Source organism: Macaca fascicularis, chromosome 6, assembly GCF_037993035.2.
Source record: "Macaca fascicularis isolate 582-1 chromosome 6, T2T-MFA8v1.1".
Classification (NCBI taxonomy): Eukaryota; Metazoa; Chordata; class Mammalia; order Primates; family Cercopithecidae; genus Macaca; species Macaca fascicularis.
Genome location: NC_088380.1, coordinates 186,381,505 through 186,399,921, shown reverse-complemented (window position 1 = coordinate 186,399,921; position 18,417 = coordinate 186,381,505). Strand labels below are relative to the sequence as shown.

General features: G+C 49.6%; 1 protein-coding gene across 16 annotated transcripts in view; it reads right to left on the bottom strand.

The window, feature by feature from the left end:
• RUFY1 (RUN and FYVE domain containing 1) overlaps positions 1 to 10,163 on the bottom strand; it is a 65,920-nt gene extending 55,757 nt beyond the window's left edge. For 12 of the 16 annotated variants that reach the window (XR_012414467.1, XR_012414466.1, XM_045395053.2 and 9 more), the window contains exons 1-2: positions 9,854 to 10,163; positions 74 to 247 (exon numbers count right to left, since the gene is read on the bottom strand). Coding sequence is in view for 8 of the 16 variants with exons in the window: in XM_045395053.2 (XP_045250988.2) it covers positions 74 to 247; positions 9,854 to 10,151 (472 nt within the window). In the remaining 8 variants the exon portion in view is untranslated. Of the gene's footprint in view, positions 1 to 73; positions 542 to 9,853 lie in introns of those variants that run through there. The other 4 variants (XM_073994985.1, XM_073994987.1, XM_073994979.1 and 1 more) reach the window with 1 other exon arrangement.
• Between the last annotated feature and the right edge of the window lie 8,254 nt (positions 10,164 to 18,417).

The following is an 18,417-nucleotide window of genomic DNA, read 5'->3' as shown; positions in this document are numbered from 1 at the left end:
GGCACTGATGAGAAAATGCCGAGCAAACACCCAGCCCGAACTTCCACGCTCCCAAACGCCCCCTCAGGCTCACCTTTCAGCCCGTGTTTGAGGCAGTGCTCCATCACCACAAAGAACTGCTGCAAGGGCGCATGCTCCGCATCCAGGCTGCGGCCCAGGCTCAGAGCCGACTGCAGCAAGACCTTGATGCTGAGTTTCATCATGTGCATCAGGTTGGCACGCTCCTCCATCATCTGGCACTTAGACGCTGTGGGGCAGGCGCAGGGATAGCTTCGTTAGTGGACTGAGTGTGGGCAGGTCAGACTCCGGGCCACGGTGAGAAGACGGGTCCGACAAGAGGCCAGGCAGTCTGCTTAGGGAACGGACGTGCTGGCGGGCGGATAACCGGGCTTCGCAGGTAAGTAGTCCCTGATCCCTAGAGGCCACAGCCCGCCAGCTGGACAGCGGGGCCTCGGGTCAGAAGAGCCACTCGGCCTCCTGCTCCAGAGGCCTCTCCCAGGCGGCTCCGCGCGTTGCTACGGCGACGGCTCTAGCAAGACTCGCCGCGTTTGGCTGCTCCCGCAACCTCGGTTCCGTTTTCGACCAATGGAAGGGCGCTACCTACAGGAAGCCCTGCCCCAAGCTCTTAAGAAGGCGTGCTGGGAAAGCGTCCCGCCCCCAGACATTCCTATTGGGCGAGTCCAGCTCAAGGCCACGCCTACGGAGCTAGTGGGCGCCATTTTGCATCCTCTGGCCCGCACGGGGGCGGATGCACACCCCGCCCGGAAAGCTTTTCCAGCCTTCTCTCTTGCCCGATAGTGCCAGCCGGGTGCCTGCAGGGAAGCATCTTCCCCCCAGTTCCAGGCTCAAATTGTTGCCAATCTTTCGTCCGCTACTAGTGGACAATTTTAGGTTTTACGCACACTTCCCTTGGAGTCAAATGAATTCAGAGAATTCCATTTCAACTCCCATTACCTTGTCGCACTGTTTTGAGGGTATAATAAAGACTGCAATTATCATCAGATATTTATATGTGCAGGCCAAGCGTTCTCTTAAACCCAGTAAGCTGGTATCCTAGAAACGAAAAGTTTAGATCCCAAAGTAAGAGTCCTGGCAGGAAAACCCCGCTCGAAATATTTACCAATGGGATTGGGGGCGGGGGATCGTATTGTTTTTGGTTTGCAGTTGTCCAATTACTACTGAGGTTAAATAACGTCTCTTTATTGTCTCCTATTTCTTCTGTGAATTGCTTGCCTTAGTGTTACTGACCTGCATATTTTGGATATTAATCCTTTGTTTACCTGTTTTATTTCACCAGCATTGATTAATATGGACAATTAAAGAGCAAATTTATACGTACTATATTTTTATAGTTAACTGCAGTTAAATCTAAAAGAACGATAATATTATGGCCGTGAACTTGTACTAAAGGTCTTAAATAAATATTGAGACATCCTGGGACTAAAAATTCAAAATTATCTCAGCAAAACCCAAGAAGGTAGGGGGAGAGCTCACGGGCAAGAAGAAACAGCCTAAGCATTTCACCTTGGTTATGGAGAGGGTTAAAAGTGGGTTAAGTAAAGCATTTGGTTGGGCGCGGTATAATTTTTTTTTTTTTTTTTTTGAGATGGAGTTTCACTCTTGTTGCCCAAGCCGGAGTGCAATGGCGCGATCTCGGCTCACTGCAACCTTCGCCTCCTGAACTCAAGCGATTCTCTTGCTTCAGCCTCCCGAGTAGCTGGGATTACGCCCGGCTAATTTTGTATTTTTAGTAGAGACGGGGTTTCTTCATGTCGGTCAGGCTGGTCTTGAACTCCCAACCTCAGGTGATCCGCCCGCCTCGGTGTTCCAAAGTGCTAAGATTACAGGCGCGAGCCACCGCGTCAGGCCAGTATAATTATTTTTATACTTCGAGAGAAGCCTATGTATTATTTATAAATTTTAAAACTTTAATGGATGATTGGCAAAGGAAATAAAAGTTGTAAAACTTCATCAAGAGAAGGGAGAAACTCTGAAGAGAGCAATAACCATAAAAGCAATTTGTAAAGATCTATCCTTAAAGACACGAAGCCCAGTTCTATAATCTAGTGGTCTTGAAATTGGAATACATATACAGCAGTCTTGCCAAAGCTAGGTATGCCCAGATGTTTTAAGGAACTCAATTTCCAGATTTTCAAGTTTCACAGGCACTCTTTCTCCTCCCTCTAAAGAAGGCCAACTCACTCCATAACCTGTCTTCCTCTTGATACAGTGACCTGGGGTGCACTAGGTTCCACACACCGAATGGAGGGGGAGTCGCCCTTGATGATTAAGTAACCGAAAACGTGAAGACTGATCTTTTACTGCTTTATGGTATTTAGTTAAGCTTGGGCTTGGGGCAGAGGGGTGGTCTCTAACCCTCTGCTTGGGTATCCTGAATTTAGAAAGTTAAATTTTTCTCCCCACAAATCTATGTAATTATGTTCAACCAGTTGCTATCCACAACCCTAAGATGTGCCATTAGCTTGATGGCCATTTTCCATAAATTAAACGAGCCCAAACTGCAGCTAAGTTTTTGATGAAAATGGATTTGAAATACATGATAAACTAAAAGTATTTTTGTCAAAAAGGATTGTATTGGCAAAGGTGAATGAAATAAGCAATATTCAGATGTCTGCAACCATTCTGAGTATTCTGGGTTAAACAAAGTGCCTAAGTGAAAGAATAAGAAGTGAAATGATCCCTTGATAAGTCTTTTTTTTTTTTTTTTTTTTTTTTTGAGACGGACTTTTGCTTTTGTTGCCTAGGATGAAGTGCAATGGTGCGATCTTGGCTCACTGCAACCTCCACCTCCTGGGTTCAAGAGATTCTTCTGCCTCAGCCTCCCCAGTAGCTAGGATTACAGGCACCCGCCACCATGCCCGGCTAATTTTTTGTATTTTTAGTAGAGACAGGGTTTCACTATGTTGGCCAGGGTGGTCTTGAACTCCTGACCTCAGGCGATCCACCCACCTCAGCCTCCCAAAGTGCTAGGATTACAGGCGTGAGCCACCATGCTCGACTCACACTTGATAAGTCTTGGTAAAATTTTTTTTTTGGTAACTCCCAAAAGTTGAGAAATTTCCTTAATATGATTAGGCTGCAGGTCAGGTAATTTTCAGTTATTTGCTTTGAATGAAAATAAGGGAACAAAAAATAATTTTTGGCATTAGATCAGTGTGATTTGGGGCATATAACTTGGAAGAGTTCAGAGATGACCAACATTACTAAAACAAACAAACAAAAAACAGGACTAAAACTGATGCTGAATTCTATCACACTTTAGCAGTAAATCATATGTATTTGTCTACAGATATATGCTAATAACAAAAACCAACACCATTCATCTCATTAAGAGATGCAATTCATTGGCTGGGCGTGGTGGCTCATGCCTGTAATCCCAGCACTTTGGGAGGCTGAGGCAGGTGGATCACAAGGTCAGGAGTTCGAGATCAGCCTGGCCAACATGGTAAAAACCCCGTCTCTACTAAAAATACAAAAATTAGCTGGGCGTGCTGGCACACACCTGTAGTCCCAGCTACTGGGGAGGCTGAGGTGGGAGAATCGCTTGAACCCAGGAGGCGTAGCTTGCAGTGAGCCGAGATTGCACTACTGCATTCCAGGCTGGGCAACAGAATGAGACCCTGTCTCAAAAAAAAAATGCAATTCAAGAAAAACTTATGTATAATTTTTTATAAAAATTGTATTTATGTTCCTGTTACCAATGTAGCATTACTAATAAACTTAATGATAATTCACTCCAGAAAAAAATTTTTTATACACTTAGAGCTTTAGTCATAATAAAAATTTATTAAACTTTAACTTATTTACATATTTTTTGCTGAGACTTATAGGATGACCAATAACACTTTTAAAAACATACAAATCTATTACATTAATTCTATGGCAGAAGTGGAATGGAAATTCAAGTTCAATGAATAAAAGGAAAATGTAAAATTTTCAAATATTAAATAACTTCCTATTTTAAAGATGGATGGTGGTAATTATCAATTCATTAAGGTATTTACATACCACTTGATACATTTCAAAACACAATGTAACAGTTTTATTTTAAAAAGTCAATATTTACACTATGCCAGAAAATGAATTCTGAGCAACTTTGAAATATGATGAAGAATCTTATACGTTAATTTTAAAAGTTGGAGTTTTCAGCTGAGAGCAGTGTCTCATGCCTGTAATCCCAGCACTTTGGGAGGCCAAGGCGGGCATATCACTTGAGGCGGGCAGGTCACTTGAGGTCAGGAGTTCGAGACCAGCCTGGCCAATGTGGTGAAACCCCGTCTCTACTAAAAATACAAAAAATTATCTGGGCATGGTGGTGCATGCTTGTAGTCCCAGCTACTTGGGAGGCTGAGGCAGAAAAATCGCTTGAACCTGGGAGGCAGAGGTTGCAGTGAACCGAGATCGCGCCATTGCACTCCAGCCTGGGTGACAAGAGTGAAACTCTGGCTCAAAAAAAAAAAAAAGAAGAAGAAGAAGAAGAAAAAAGGCAGTTTTCTTAGGGGGTTACATGAGCAAAAACTGTTAAGACCAGTGTTCCAGGCAATCAGCGCTGAGTGGTGCTGTCTCTGGAAGTGCTGCTGGCAGTGTTTTGCCATCTCATGCATCCTCTACTGTGGGTGACCTGTTCCCATTAGTACTCAAGTTAGAGGCATGGAAAATTAAACCTGGAACGATCTTTTAGCGGTTCCATCTCTCAGTTGTACTGGCTTTATGACCTTGGTCAAACCATTCACATTTCTAAGTTTCATTAATAATAGTTCAACATGACACACAGAATATCACGAAGTTCTACACCTACTGAATTGCTAAATAAATTGCTAGGCCAGTCTCTTGACTGGCAATAAGTGACAAGCCCATTGCTTGCCTGGGCTCAAGCAATCCTCTCTCATTGGCCTTTCAAAGTACTGGGATTACAGGCGTGAGCCACCTGCACCCCGCCAGCATGTTAATTCTTAAAACACGCATGGTTGTTACTCATCCTTTAGGAAGCATTTCTCTGAAAAGCAAGATGTATTCCTTGTGGGTACATCCTGTTGTTTGTGTGGAAACAGCCAGTGTTGAGAGAGGAAAGCACATGTGTGATGTGCAGAAAAGCTCAAAGATACAATAGTACTGGGGAAAATTTCTGGGAAGGAGGATTTAGTATTTGCCCTTTTTTTTTTTTTTTTGAGACAGTTTCACTCTTGTTGCCCAGGCTGGAGCGCAATGGCGCGATCTTGGCTCACTACAACTTCTGCCTCTGGGTTTCAAGCAATTTTCCTGCCTCAGTCTCTCGAGTAGCTAGGATTACAGGTGTGTGCCACCATGCCCATCTAATTTTTGTATTTTTAGTAGAGACGGGGTTTCACCATGTTGGCCAGGCTGGTCTCGAACTCCTGACCTCAAGTGATCCACCCGCCTTGGCCTCCCAAAGTGCTGGGATTACAGGCATGAGCTACCATGCCTGTCCAAACGTGCTTTTGTATGGTTTGATTTTTAAAAATCATGTTCACTTATTACCTTAAAAAAAAAATCCCCCAGAACCAAACAGGACACCTATGGACAATGCAATCACATACCAGACCCCACATGGGACAACCTTTTTTGTTTTTGAGACGGAGTTTCACTCTTGTTGCTCAGGCTGGAGTGCAATGGCGCGATCTTGGCTCACTGCAACCTCCACCTCCCGGGTTCAAGAGATTCTCCTGCCTCAGCCTCCTGAGTAGCTGGGATTACAGGCATGCGCCACCACACCTGGCTAATTTTGTATTTTTAGTAGACATGGGGTTTCTCCATGTTGGTCAGGGTGGTCTCAAACTCCCGACCTCAGGTGATCCACCCACCTCGGCCTCCCAAAGTGCTGGTATTATAGGCGTGAGATACTGTGCCTGACCGGGACATTTTAAAACAAGTATTCAAAACATTCTGCAGCATTTCCTTTAGCTTCTACCATTGAAAAAATATTAGCCAGCACGAGTGCTGCTCACATTTAATCTCTGCTCCTAAACTGCTCCCTCTGAAAGTCCTGCCTGTCCACAGTGCTTGTGTAGGCAGATCAGTGGGGAAAGAGACCATGAGTCAGCCTTGGGCCTGGGCCTGGCTGAAGTGGTGTCACTGTCTTTTTCCCAACCTGTTTTTCTTGTGTCACTGCAGAGCATACCGCCCTTGGCCCATTTCCTTTCCCCACCTCTGCTCCTGTCCTACCTGATGGCTTCAAATCCTGGTGACCTTCAGGACCAGCCACATGGCTCTACCCAGCAGTTCCCCAGATTTCATCTCTTTTTAAACCATGGTCACCATTTTTGCTGGAGTGAGTGGCAGTTATTAATACTTTCCTTAAATCGAGTTAATTATTATTATTTTTTGAGACAGTCTTGCAGTGGAATGGTCTCGGCTCACTGCAAACTCCGCCTCCCAGGTTCAAGCAATTCTCCTGTCTCGGCTTCCTGAGTAACTGGGGTCACAGGTGCGCACCACCACGCCCGGCTAATTTTTGTATTTTTTTTTAGTGGAGATGGGGTTTCACCATGTTGGCCAGGTTGGTCTCAAACTCCTGACCTCAGGTGATCCACCTGCCTTGGCCTCCCAAAATGCTAGGATTACAGGCGTGAGCCACCATGCCTGGCCTAGTTTTTAAAAATCCATATGGGGTATATATATTGACATTTTGCAGTTGGTGAAGTTACTTCTCTTTAATTCAGTTTACCTCTTTATAAAACAGGGATAATAATGGTACTCATCAGCCTGTGCCATCTGCATAATTTACAAGGCTCAGTGCAAAATTCCTGGCCTGGAGCAGAGCGCAGAAGTCAGACTCCCCCTTACTACAGCCCTAATGGATTGCAACTCCCCTGCAGGGACGGGACGGGTGAGAGGCCCTGCCCACTTGCCTGCCTAATGTGCTGTGGTACCTGCCACCCTGCCCTGAGATTCAAAGGGTGCAATCCCGATGCTACCTGGGCAAGAGTGGGATCAGGGAGGCTAGGGAGAAGCCCCAGGGCAGCTCTAGGGGGCCAGGGCAGCTGAGAACCTGTCCCATTGGCCTTCATTTAAAAAACACAAATTCAAAGATAAAATTAAGAATTTCAAGCATGGGATACTTCTGAGTGCCTGGCCCTTTCCACCGGAGTGATCAAAGCCTGCATTGACCGTACACCCATGAAGCTAGTCCTGCTATCTCATAGGGTTGTTGTGAGGACTAAATGAATACTTGTACAGATTTAGGACTAATGCCTGGCACCTTTGAAGGACAATATAAGTGTTGGCTATTGTTTATATCACTTCCATAGATGGAAAACAGGTATTTTTCAAATATGCATTTGTTCAGCAAACACTTACTATTCTGTACCAGGTACTGACACATTTATCTTTTTGTTTCCTTGATTCTGCATTAAAGGAAAGAAATTCTGGCTGGGCGCGGTGGCTTATGCCTGTAATCCCAGCACTTTGGGAGGCCGAGACGGATGGATCACGAGGTCAGGAGATCGAGACCATCCTGGCTAACACGGTGAAACCCCGTCTCTACTAAAATACAAAAAAAATTAGCTGGGCGCAGTGGTGGGCGCCTGTAGTCCCAGCTACTCGGGAGGCTGAGGCAGGAGAATGGCGTGAACCTGGGAGGTGGAGCTTACAGTGAGCCGAGATCGCGCCACTGCACTCCAGCCTGGGCGACAGAGCGAGACTCCGTCTCAAAAAAAAAAAAAGGAAAGAAATTCTATCAGGGAAGAACTAACATTTATTATTTGCTTACTCCTGCCACGAAATATCTAAGAGGCCTCCAGGGGATGCCATGCCTTGACTTTCAGTATTGACTGTCAATGAGTATGCAATTCAGCATCCACTGATGTGTGGAAATCTCCGGAAAAGGTGTCAAGCTAGAGGGAAGTAGATTTCCGGGCTGCACAGGCTCGCATCACCCTCTAATACTACTTTCCACTGCCAGGATCTCAAAACCAGTCAGCCTTTCAACTTTACTCATTAATCATTCTTTTTTTTTTTTTTTTTTGAGACCGAGTCTGGCTCTGTGGCCCAGGCTGGAGTGCAGTGGCGCGATCTCAGCTCACTGCAAGCTCCAGCTCCCGGGTTCACGCCATTCTCCTGCCTCAGCCTCCTGAGTAGCTGGGGCTACAGGCGCCTGCCACCACGCCCGGCTAATTTTTTGTATTTTTAGTAGAGATGGGGTTTCACCTTGTTAGCCAGGATGGTCTCGATCTCCCGACCTCATGATCCGCCCGTCTCGGCCTCCCAAAGTGCTGGGATTACAGGCTTGAGCCACCGCGCCCGGCCTATTAATCATTCTTGACCACTGCAAATCTCACAATTCACTACCTGGGGTCAGTGCGTCTACAGCAAAGGTACCAGTGGATGGGGAGGAATCAGGAGGCCTTAAGGGTGTGCTATGATGCTCCTTGGAAGGCACCACCACCTTTCCTCAGCTCTGTCCCCCCATTTTCTATGAAGTTGGCGATGTTCTATGCTGTGCTCTCTCATACAGTAGCCACTGGCTACACACAGGCTACTGAGCACTTAAAACGTGGCCGCTGTAATCGAGGAACTCACTTTTGTTTTTGTTTTTTTTTGAGACGGAGTCTCGCTCTGTCACGCAGGCTGGAGTGCAGGTGCAGTGGCGCGATCTCGGCTCACTGCAACCTCCGCCTCCCGGGTTCAAGCGATTCTCCTGCCTCAGCCTCCTGAGTAACTGCGACTACAGGTGCATGCCACCTCGCCCAGCCAATTTTTTGTATTTTTAGTAGAGACGGGGTTTCACCGTGTTGGCCAAGATGGTCTCGATCTCTTCACCTCGTGATCCGCCCGCCTCGGCCTCCCAAAGTGCTAGGATTACAGGCGTGAACCACCGCTCCCGGCCGAGGAACTCAATTTTTAATTCAATTTAAAAGTACTCAATTTCAATTTGATTCAGTTAGAAATTGAGGAATTCGGCTGCGGGCGGTGGCTCAAGCCTGTAGTCCCAGCATTTTGGGAGGCCGAGGCAGGTGTATCACGAAGTCAGGAGTTCAAGACCAGCCTTGCCAAGGTGGTGAAACCCCGTTTCTACCAAAAATACGGGGCCGGGAGGTGGCTCACGCCGAGCATGGTGGTGGGCGCCTGTAGTCCCAGCTACTTGGGAGGCTGAGGCGGGAGCACAGCTTGAACCCAGGAGGCAGGGGTTGCAGTGAGCCGAGATCACACCACTGCACTCCAGCCTGGGCGACAGAGCAAGACTCGGTCTCAAAAAATAAATAAAAACAAAAAAAGAAAAACACACACAAACATACGCGTGCTGCTGTATTGGATAGCACAGCTCTGGATGTCTGGCGTTGGAGGGCTAAGTTAAAATCTTACTATCACTGATATGCTGGCACTTTATTCATTACAAGGGCTGAAAAGTCTTTCAGAGATCATCCGGTGACTTTAAAATCCCCATCTCACAGGCAGGGGTGAGCGGAGGCGCCGCTGGTCCGCTGCGCGCAGGGCCCACGCCCTCCCGACACCCGCCAGCGCTCCACTCCCGCACTGAGCGGCTGAAAAGCAGAACCGTGCTGGCTCCGTGCCGTGGGTGGAGTTACTACAGAGTTTCGAAGCCCGGACGCGCACACGTCCTTCACCTAGTTAGTGGGAAAGCGCAGAGGCGCGGGAGCGGGAGCGCGCTCAGGCACGCGGGGTCGCGGGGGGCGGTCTCTGCTGGGCCGCCGGAGTAGAGACCTACGCGCAGCCAGGCGCCGTCCGCCGGCCAACAGCTCGCGTAACCTCCCCGACCGGCCGGCGCCCTCCCAGCCCGGCCCCCACCGCGCCCGCGCCAGCGGCCAGCGGGGACACGCGGGTCCGCCGCGGGACAGACCCGGCCCGAGCCTACCTGCGCGCGCCGTGCCGTCCCCGCTGTCCCCGCCGCCCAGCCCCGCGGCCGCGCGCAGCGCGCTCCCGCAGCTCGCCGACAGGTTCCCGGTGGCCCTGCGTGCCAGGGTCAGGATGGGCGCCGACCAGCCCTCCGCCGCCCGCGGCCTCGTTGCGCTCCGCAGGTCGCCCGGGCCGGGCAGCTGGCTTCGGTCCACGATCTCAAACTCTTCTCCCGGCTCCAGCTCTGACCCAGGCCCCGGCCCCAGCCCCGGCTCCAGCTCCCGCCCAGCAGTGCAGCCGCCTTCCCCGTCGGCCATCTTGACCGTGTCACGTGACCCAGCGGGGTGGGCGCGGCCGGGCACCGCCTTTCCCTTCGGTAGGCGAGATTTTTCTTCCTCTTCACCGCCCGCCTCGCCTTCCTGCAGCTTCGAAAGGTTCGGGAAGGTCCAATAACATAAAAACTGCGTATTCCCTGCCGCCGGCAGGACGTGTTCGCGGGGAAGTTCCTCTTGAACTTTCTCCCAGGACTGTTGTGCCCCCTGCGGCGCTTCGCGGGGTCCCGTGGCCGTCGTTTTCTTTGTGACACCATTTCCTCTTTTAAATTTTCATTTCATGTTCTGTGTTTTCCACTTCGTCATTTTTCTGCAGCACTCATCAGAACAAGCCCCGAAAGGGCAACTAAGGAAACGCACAGGCGAGGCAGGAAAGCGGGAATTTTTTTTTTTTTAAATAAATGTGACGGCTTGGCAAGAAAGAGTGCACGATAGTGGACCGGAAATCAGAGCTGGCTTCTCCTATTAGTTAAGTGGGATAACAAAAAGCTGACCTCATTATTAACTAAGTTTGCAGTAAGGACCACATGGCAGATGTCAACGATTGTGACTACTATCTCTAGTATCCAATTATGTGGCCCGGCTAAGTCACTATACACTCAGTCTGTTTCCTCACTTGGAAAAGAAGGGGATTTTACTAAATACAAAGGAAAATTTTGACCAGCTTGGCCAACAGGAGGAAACCCCATCTCTACTAAAATACCAAAAAAAAAAAAAAAAAAAAAAAAAAGGCCGGACGTTGTGGCGGGGCAGCTGCACTCCTAGCTCCCTGGGGGGCTGAGAATGGGAGGATCGCTTGAGCCCAGGAGGTCGAGCCCATAGTGAGCGGAGATCCTGGCCGCTACACTCCAGGCTGGGCGACAAAGTAAGACCCTGTCTCAAAAAAAACACTAAAATTTCACTAGCACTGAACACTTTGCAAAGTGAGGCAACATGAGCCACACCAAACCAGCAGAACTGTTTTGATTCCCAGAATGTTTAAAAATCTTAAAAGTTGTTGCCGATATGTAGAAATCAAAAGATTTCACATAAGAATATGGAGTTTAGCTTTCTCTGGAATCACTGGAAGGTTTGGTAAGTCATGGTATATTCCCTGATGGCAACAAATTTGGGAATGAACTGTGCTGCCCCTTTAGAAGCCCACCTGCTCCCTGGACCTGTCTTGGTCCAGCCCAGTTCACTAGGTTGCATGGTATGTCTGTTCCCTGAAAGACCAGTTCTCAGTGAAGGGATACCACTTCATCTAGGAGTGTTTTGGGAATTTGTGGAATGGCACAATCTCAGCTCACTGCAACTTCTGCCTCCCAGTTCAAGCGATTCTCCAGCCTCAGCCCGTAAGCTGGGACTACAGGCATCTGCCGCCACACTCGGAATTTTTGTATTTTTAGTAGAGACAGGGTTTTGCCATGTTGACCAGGCTGGTCTCAAACTCCTAGCCTCAAGTGATCCGCCCACCTCAGCCTCCCAAAGTGCTAGGATTGCAGGTGTCAGCCACCATGCCTGGCCAGTGAAATCATTTTCTGAATGATGCGATATGACTTTTTCTTGCCAAAAATGTTTGCCTAGGCTGGGCATGGTGGCTCACGCCTGTAGTCTCAGGACTTTGGGAGGTCGTGGTGGACAGATTGCTTTGAGTCAGGAGTAGAGACCAGCCTGGGCAACATGGTGAAACCCTGTCTCTACAAAAAACAAAAACTAGCCAGGCGTGGTGGCTGGCACCTGTGATCCCAGCTACTTGGGAGGCTGAGGCTAGAGGATTGCTTGAGTCCGGGAAGTGGAGGTTGAAGTGAGCCAAGATCGTGCCACTGCACTCCTGCCTGGGTTACAGAGTGAGACTCTGTCTTAGGAAAAAAAAAAAAAAAGTTTGCTTAAAAACACATCAGGTATGTGGAGCAGCACTGTCCAACAGAACCCTCTGAGGTGATGGGAATGTTCTCCCTCTGCACTGTCCAGTATGATAGCCAGTGGCCACAAGCAGCTACTGAGCACTTGAAATGTGGTTTGCCTGACTGAGGAGCTGAATTTTACTTCAGTTAATTTAAATTTATATGTGGCTAGTGACTACCGTACTGGCCAGCACAGCTTGAGATCTAGCTTTTAGTTTGCAGAAAATGTAGAGGAGAAAGGAGGAAGTTAAAACAGCACCTGTTGTAAACCCCAAGAACAACCCTGATGAGATCAGAGCAATCTGCTGGGAAAGACATTTTTTTAGTTGGGGAACTTTGAATATGGACTAGATATTCTAGATAACATTATGGAATTACTGTAAATTCTGTTAAATGTGATAATGGATTATGCTTACGTAGGAAAATGCCCTTTTTCTTTTTTTTTTGAGATGGAGTCTCGCTTTGTCTCCCAGGCTGGAGTGCAGTGGCGTGATCTTTTTTATTTTATTTTATTTTATTTTTAATTTTTTTTTTTTTTTTTTTTTTTTTTTTTTTTTTTGAGACGGAGTCTCGCTCTGTCGCCCAGGCTGGAGTGCAGTGGCCGGATCTCAGCTCACTGCAAGCTCCGCCTCCCGGGTTCACGCCATTCTCCTGCCTCAGCCTCCCGAGTAGCTGGGACTACAGGCGCCGCCACCTCGCCCGGGTAGTTTTTTGTATTTTTTAGTAGAGACGGGGTTTCACCGGGTTAGCGAGGATGGTCTCGATCTTCTGACCTCGCGATCCGCCCGTCTCGGCCTCCCAAAGTGCTGGGATTACAGGCGTGAGCCACCGCGCCCGGCCCAGTGGCGTGATCTTAGCTCACTGCAAGCTCCGCCTCCCGGGTTCCCGCCATTCTCCTGCCTCAGCCTCCCGAGTAGCTGGGACTACAGGCGCCCACCAGCACGCTGGCTAATTTTTTGTATTTTTAGTAGTGAGGGGGTTTCACTGTGTTAGCCAGGATGGTCTCCATCTCCTGACCTCGTGATCCGCCCGTCTCAGCCTCCCAGAATGCTGGGATTACAGGCGTGAGCCACTGCGCCTGGCCTGAACTGGATAATTTTTATACTTTTTCTATTTTCTTGTACAGCACACGGTCTAGTAGAAATATAATGCAAGAACACAGTGATTAATGTTTGTAGTAGCCACAAAAAAGTAAAAAGAAATATGTGCAATGAATTTTAATAATATATTTAATTCAATATGTCCTAGGTAGTGTCATTTCAACATGTTATCAACATAAACATGAATGAAATATTTCACCTTCTATTTTTGCACTACATTTTTGAAATCTGATATTTTGTATTGATAGCACTTCCTAATTCAGACAGGAAATTTTCATAAGAAATACATGATTTGTATTTAGGTTTCATACAATTTACAATTCAAAAAGTAGATTCACATACGCGAATCGTTTCAAACATACCTCTGGGCCCAGCGCCTCGCCCGGCCTCGCTCGGTGAAGGCAGCCCGGACTGCAGCTGCGGAGCGCCCGCCCGGTGTCCCCGGAGAGGGCGCCTCGGACGCCAGCGCAGAGCCCCGGGGAGGGGCGGGAAGCCGGAGGAGGGTGAGGGGGCCGCGGACGGCGATGGGGGCGAGGCGGGGCGAGCGGGGACTCGGGGCCGAGGGGGGCGAGCGCCGGGCCGCCGCAGCCGGAGAGAGCCGCCCCTCCTGAAGGCCGCGGGCAGGTGGAATGAGACCAGCGCGGACAAAGGGCGGGACGCAGAAGACTCCTCAGGAGCGACTTGGGAGCCGAGACCACCCTGGGGAAGCTCCGCCTCGGATCCGCGTCCACAGACCCGGCGGCCTCAGACCGGGCGCCCGGGGAAGAGGCAGCGGCTGTGAGCACCGCGGTGAGGAAACCAGGCTCCTGCCATCCCCAGGCCTTAGGCCGCGACCCCAGGGCATTCGGGAGCGGGTCTGCGTCCGGGACCAGCACACTCTGGACGGCAGCGCTGCCTTTCTGGGGTCCTCCAGCTGAAGGATGCGACTTGCAAGAAACCCGCTCTGTAGACCTCGACAGCGGCGGGGGGCCCCAGGCACTTGGCGGGGTGCGGGGACTTTGATGTGGCTCCCGCGCACCCACCCGGCACCGCGTGGATTGCAGGCGCGGGACGAGCTTGAGTGGACGCTGGGTTCGCTGAGCCCCCCAGAGGCTCCTCGCCGTGGGTCCCCTGTGCCGCCTTGGACCCCCCAGAGAAACCTTCCTCCTGTCAGGGGAGGCCAGGCCAGGCGCCAGGCCTGAGTGTGCCCTGGACGGGGATTTCTCTGTGAACAGCCCATCATCCCGTTATATCCATGTTATCTTAGCCTCGTGTTCTGAAGAAACACGAATGTCATGCACAAGCGTGGATTTTAGCGCGTTTTAAATTGTAATAGGACTAACTCCAAGGAAGCTGGAACTTGAAGCAGGCTCCAAGCAAACTTTTGCGTCACCCCCCACCATCCTCCAGGGTAAACTGAGGAGCATAGTTAATTGGTTTTCCACAGGTATTTGCCACTTGTCAGATGGGCTGTTCTGGATGTAACCACGTAATTCCTGGAACCCAGTGAGAGTCAGCTTCCTTTATGGGCGTCTGGCAAGATGCGCTCAAACACCTTGAAGATCTTTATGGAAACAACTTTTGGTGCTTTATCAAGATGTCATTCAGGGCTCTGAACAGTCGAATACGTTGAAGTGGGCTGTTAGGTGGATGGGTTTGATGTAGTTATACAGTGTGCATTTGGTACTTGTCAATAGTGCAAGTAATGATATTGTGAAAATAAAGAAAACCTTCTTTGAAAAAGAAAAGCAGCCCGGCACGATGGCTCATGCCTGTAATCCCAGCACTTTGGGAGTCCGAGGCAGGCGGATCACGAGGTCAGGAGTTCGAGACCAGCCTGGCCAGCATGGTGAAACCCCGTCTCTACTACAAATACAAAAATTAGCCAGGCGTAGTGGCCCGCGCCCAGGCAGGCTGTTCTGGAAGAGGATGCTTGGCTCTCCAATGCAGTGTGGCCATTTGGCTATGATATCACACTGCACAGTTTAATGACCGAAATCAGACCTCTTGTTGTTGGAGATGACTGGAGGATTTTTTTTTCTTTTTTCTTTTTTTTTCCTGAACGTAAGTAGGTAAGCCATGAAGATCCCAGATTTCATTCAGGGACTCGGAACTAGCAGCAAGGAGCAGGCTGCATGGAGAAAACTGTTGGCTCTAAAGTACCCCAGACATCCAGCTTGTTCAAAGTAAGTGGCAATGGCTTTGGGATCACAAAAATAGCCCTTTAACATCCAAGTCAGTTAGTAGAAACCCCTAAATATCATGTGGCAAAAAAAGATTTGAAATTTACTTAAATATTCACTTTATTTTCTCAGATGGGATTTTTTTTTTTTTTTTTTAATTTTAGACAGAGTCTCACTCTGTTGCCCAGGCTGGAGTGCAGTGGCGCCATCTTGGCTCACTGCAACCTCTGCCTCCCAGTTCAAGCAGTTTTCCTGTCTCAGCCTCCTGAGTAGCTGGGACTACAGGCAGGAGCCACCACACCCGGCTATTTTTTGTATTTTTAGTAGAAACGGTTTCACCATGTTGGCCAGGCTGGTCTCAAACTCCTGATGTCAAGTGATCCGCCCACCTCGGCCTCCCAAAGGGCTGGGATTATAGGTATGAGCCACCGTGCCCCACCTGGACTCAATTTTTAACACATTTTTAACACTAGCTTTTGTGCTAATAAATTAAATTATGGATGGAAACTGAGGCCCTCAGAGATGCCATCGGCCTTGATCCCTTGCTGCTATTCAAAGATCTCGACGTTACCGGAGATTCTCTGGGGCAGCCGGACATGCCTGCGTTGAGGAAGCGTCCACTCACACGCCGTGGGAACGTTGTAGATTTTACTGTGATGCAAACACTCCCTGTGAGGCCCCCGGTGCCCAGGGCCCATTGTTGGGTGCTTTGGAGGGTGGGAGGTGGAGGCGTTTCCGTTTTGCTTGGGGGATCAGCATCACCCTTCCTTTCTCCTTTTCCTCTGGGCTGCTGCTCAGATGGTGAGAGCACAGTGCTGATGAGGTGGGCCCTGGGGTGGAACCCACGGCCCCCTCTGACTCCCAGGAGACCTGGCCAGCTGCAGCGGCCCCCGTGGACCAGCAGAGAGACAAGAGAGGAGCTGACGTGGAGGAGCCGAGGCCCACTGGGGGCTCCGGGAGAGTCCGTCCGCCTGTGGACAGCAGCTCAGGGCTTCAGCTGCTTCCGGAGAGGAAACACCGCTCCCTAGACTGAGGCATCGTTCTGGTTAAAAAAAAAAAAAAAAAAAAAAAAAAGTTGAGTTTTTTCACCTTCGTGTAAATTTTTGTTTGTAACAATATGTTAGTTGTGACAGTTACCACTATTTTTTTTTTTTGAAATTATTTTTAGAGATGAGCTTTCGCTATGTTGCCCAGGCTGGTCTCAGACTCCTGGCCTCAGTGGTCCTCCCACCTTGGCCTCCCAAAGTGCTGGGACTACAGGTGTGAGCCGTGGCAGCTGGCCTGTTTTTCTTTATTACCACAGATATTATATGGAGCCTTAAAGCCTCCTGGAGTGAGAGCTAGTTCATAACCACGCTGTTTGGAGAGAAGAGAACTACCTGGAATTCTTGTTCTCCAAAGATGTGGAATTATCATCCCAACAACAGCCGTCCCTCGCTCTGTCCTGAGGAGCCTCAGGTGTGGCCCATCCACCCCCGCAGTGTTTCCCTCTGTCCTGGGGACCCTCAGGTGTGGCCCATCCACCCCCGCAGTGTTTCCCTCTGTCCTGGGGACCCTCAGGTGTGGCCCGTCCACCCCCTCAGTGTTTTCCCTCTGTCCTGGGGACCCTCAGGTGTGGTCCACCCCCTCAGTGTTTTTCCTCCCACGTTCTCTATGTTTTGTTTCCAATCTTCCCACACAGGTGGAGAGAGGAGGGGATCCCATTGCCTGTGAGGAGGACACGGCTCCTGGGTGGGCCCTGCAGATTGTGAAGTTCAAGTCACAGCTCCTGGGAAGGTCTCTGTGTGTCAAGATCGTTGGGGTGAGACAGATGCAGGGACCACACTGTGCCCTGCTCTGTACCTCTGAGTGTTGATCCAGCTGCCTTGTGACCAGGACACTTAGAAGAACCATAGATCCTGCAAGAGGGCAGGTTTGGAGAGAGAGATGAGCACGCCTGAGGGATTAAAGTGTAACTTGAACCACTGCCTTGCAAACTGCGTGAGGGTGTGCAGGTGTGTGTGTGCTGGGAGGATGTTTAGCAGCCTCATGGAGGGGTAACTGACATACAAGAGAACAAGGCTGGGCGAGGTGGCTCACGCCTGTAATTCCAGCACTTTGGGAGGCCGAGGTGGGTGGATCACCTGAGGTCAGGAGTTTGAGACCAGCCTGACCAACATGGGGAAACCCCATCTCTACTAAAACTACAAAAAATTAGCCAGGTGTGGTGGTGGGTGCCTGCCGAGATTGTGCCACTGCATTCCAGCCTGGGCAACAGGAGTGAAACTCCGTCTCAAAAAAAAATTTTTTTTGATCAATTTTGACACACGTACGCACCTGCAAAACCATGAGCATAGTGAAGACCAGGAGCAGCACTACTCCCCAAGCTTCCTTGTGCTTCTTTGGAATCCCTCCCTACAGCCCCTCCCACCCCACCCCACCCCACCCCATCCCATCCCAAGCAGCCACTGATTTGCTTTCTGTCACAGTCAGTAGATTTGCAATTTCCTTAATACCATTTCTGAGCCCAGGAGGCAAATACTTTCTTCTTATTGGGTGGACCTTTCATCGCATATTTAAGCTTTTGAATTCAGCGGGTGAGAGAATGAGAAAGAAAAGGCTGGTCTGGGTCACTCCTGGGAGGCCTGGCCCTAACCACAGTGTGGCTCACGTGCCCTGGAGCCCCTGTGCACAGGACAGCCCTGACTGCCCTTCTACAAGCTTTGTAGCTCCCCCATTACCTTTCCTGGACCAGCTGGGACAATCTCAAACTTTTCACCAATTCTGACATCTAAACAACTCATGCCAGAGACAGGCGCTGTGGAACCAGCAGGTGCGACCTCAGCTCCGGTCCCCAGAACACTGAGCTGTTAAATGAAAGGTGCATCCTTCCTTCTCCCTTCCCAGGGAGAATGCTCTGCTCTTCTTCCTGCTGGATCCCTCCTCTACCTGCTTCTCTCCCACCTCCTGCAGCCCCTGGAGCCCCATGGCAATGAAGGCAGACTCATCTGTACCCTCATTCTGTTTGCAGAACCACATCTCTGAGCTAGCTCTGCCCAAGGACACCACACCTTCTCCATTCCTCATGCCCTGTCCCTGTGGGGTGCAGGTGAGGCTGGGATGG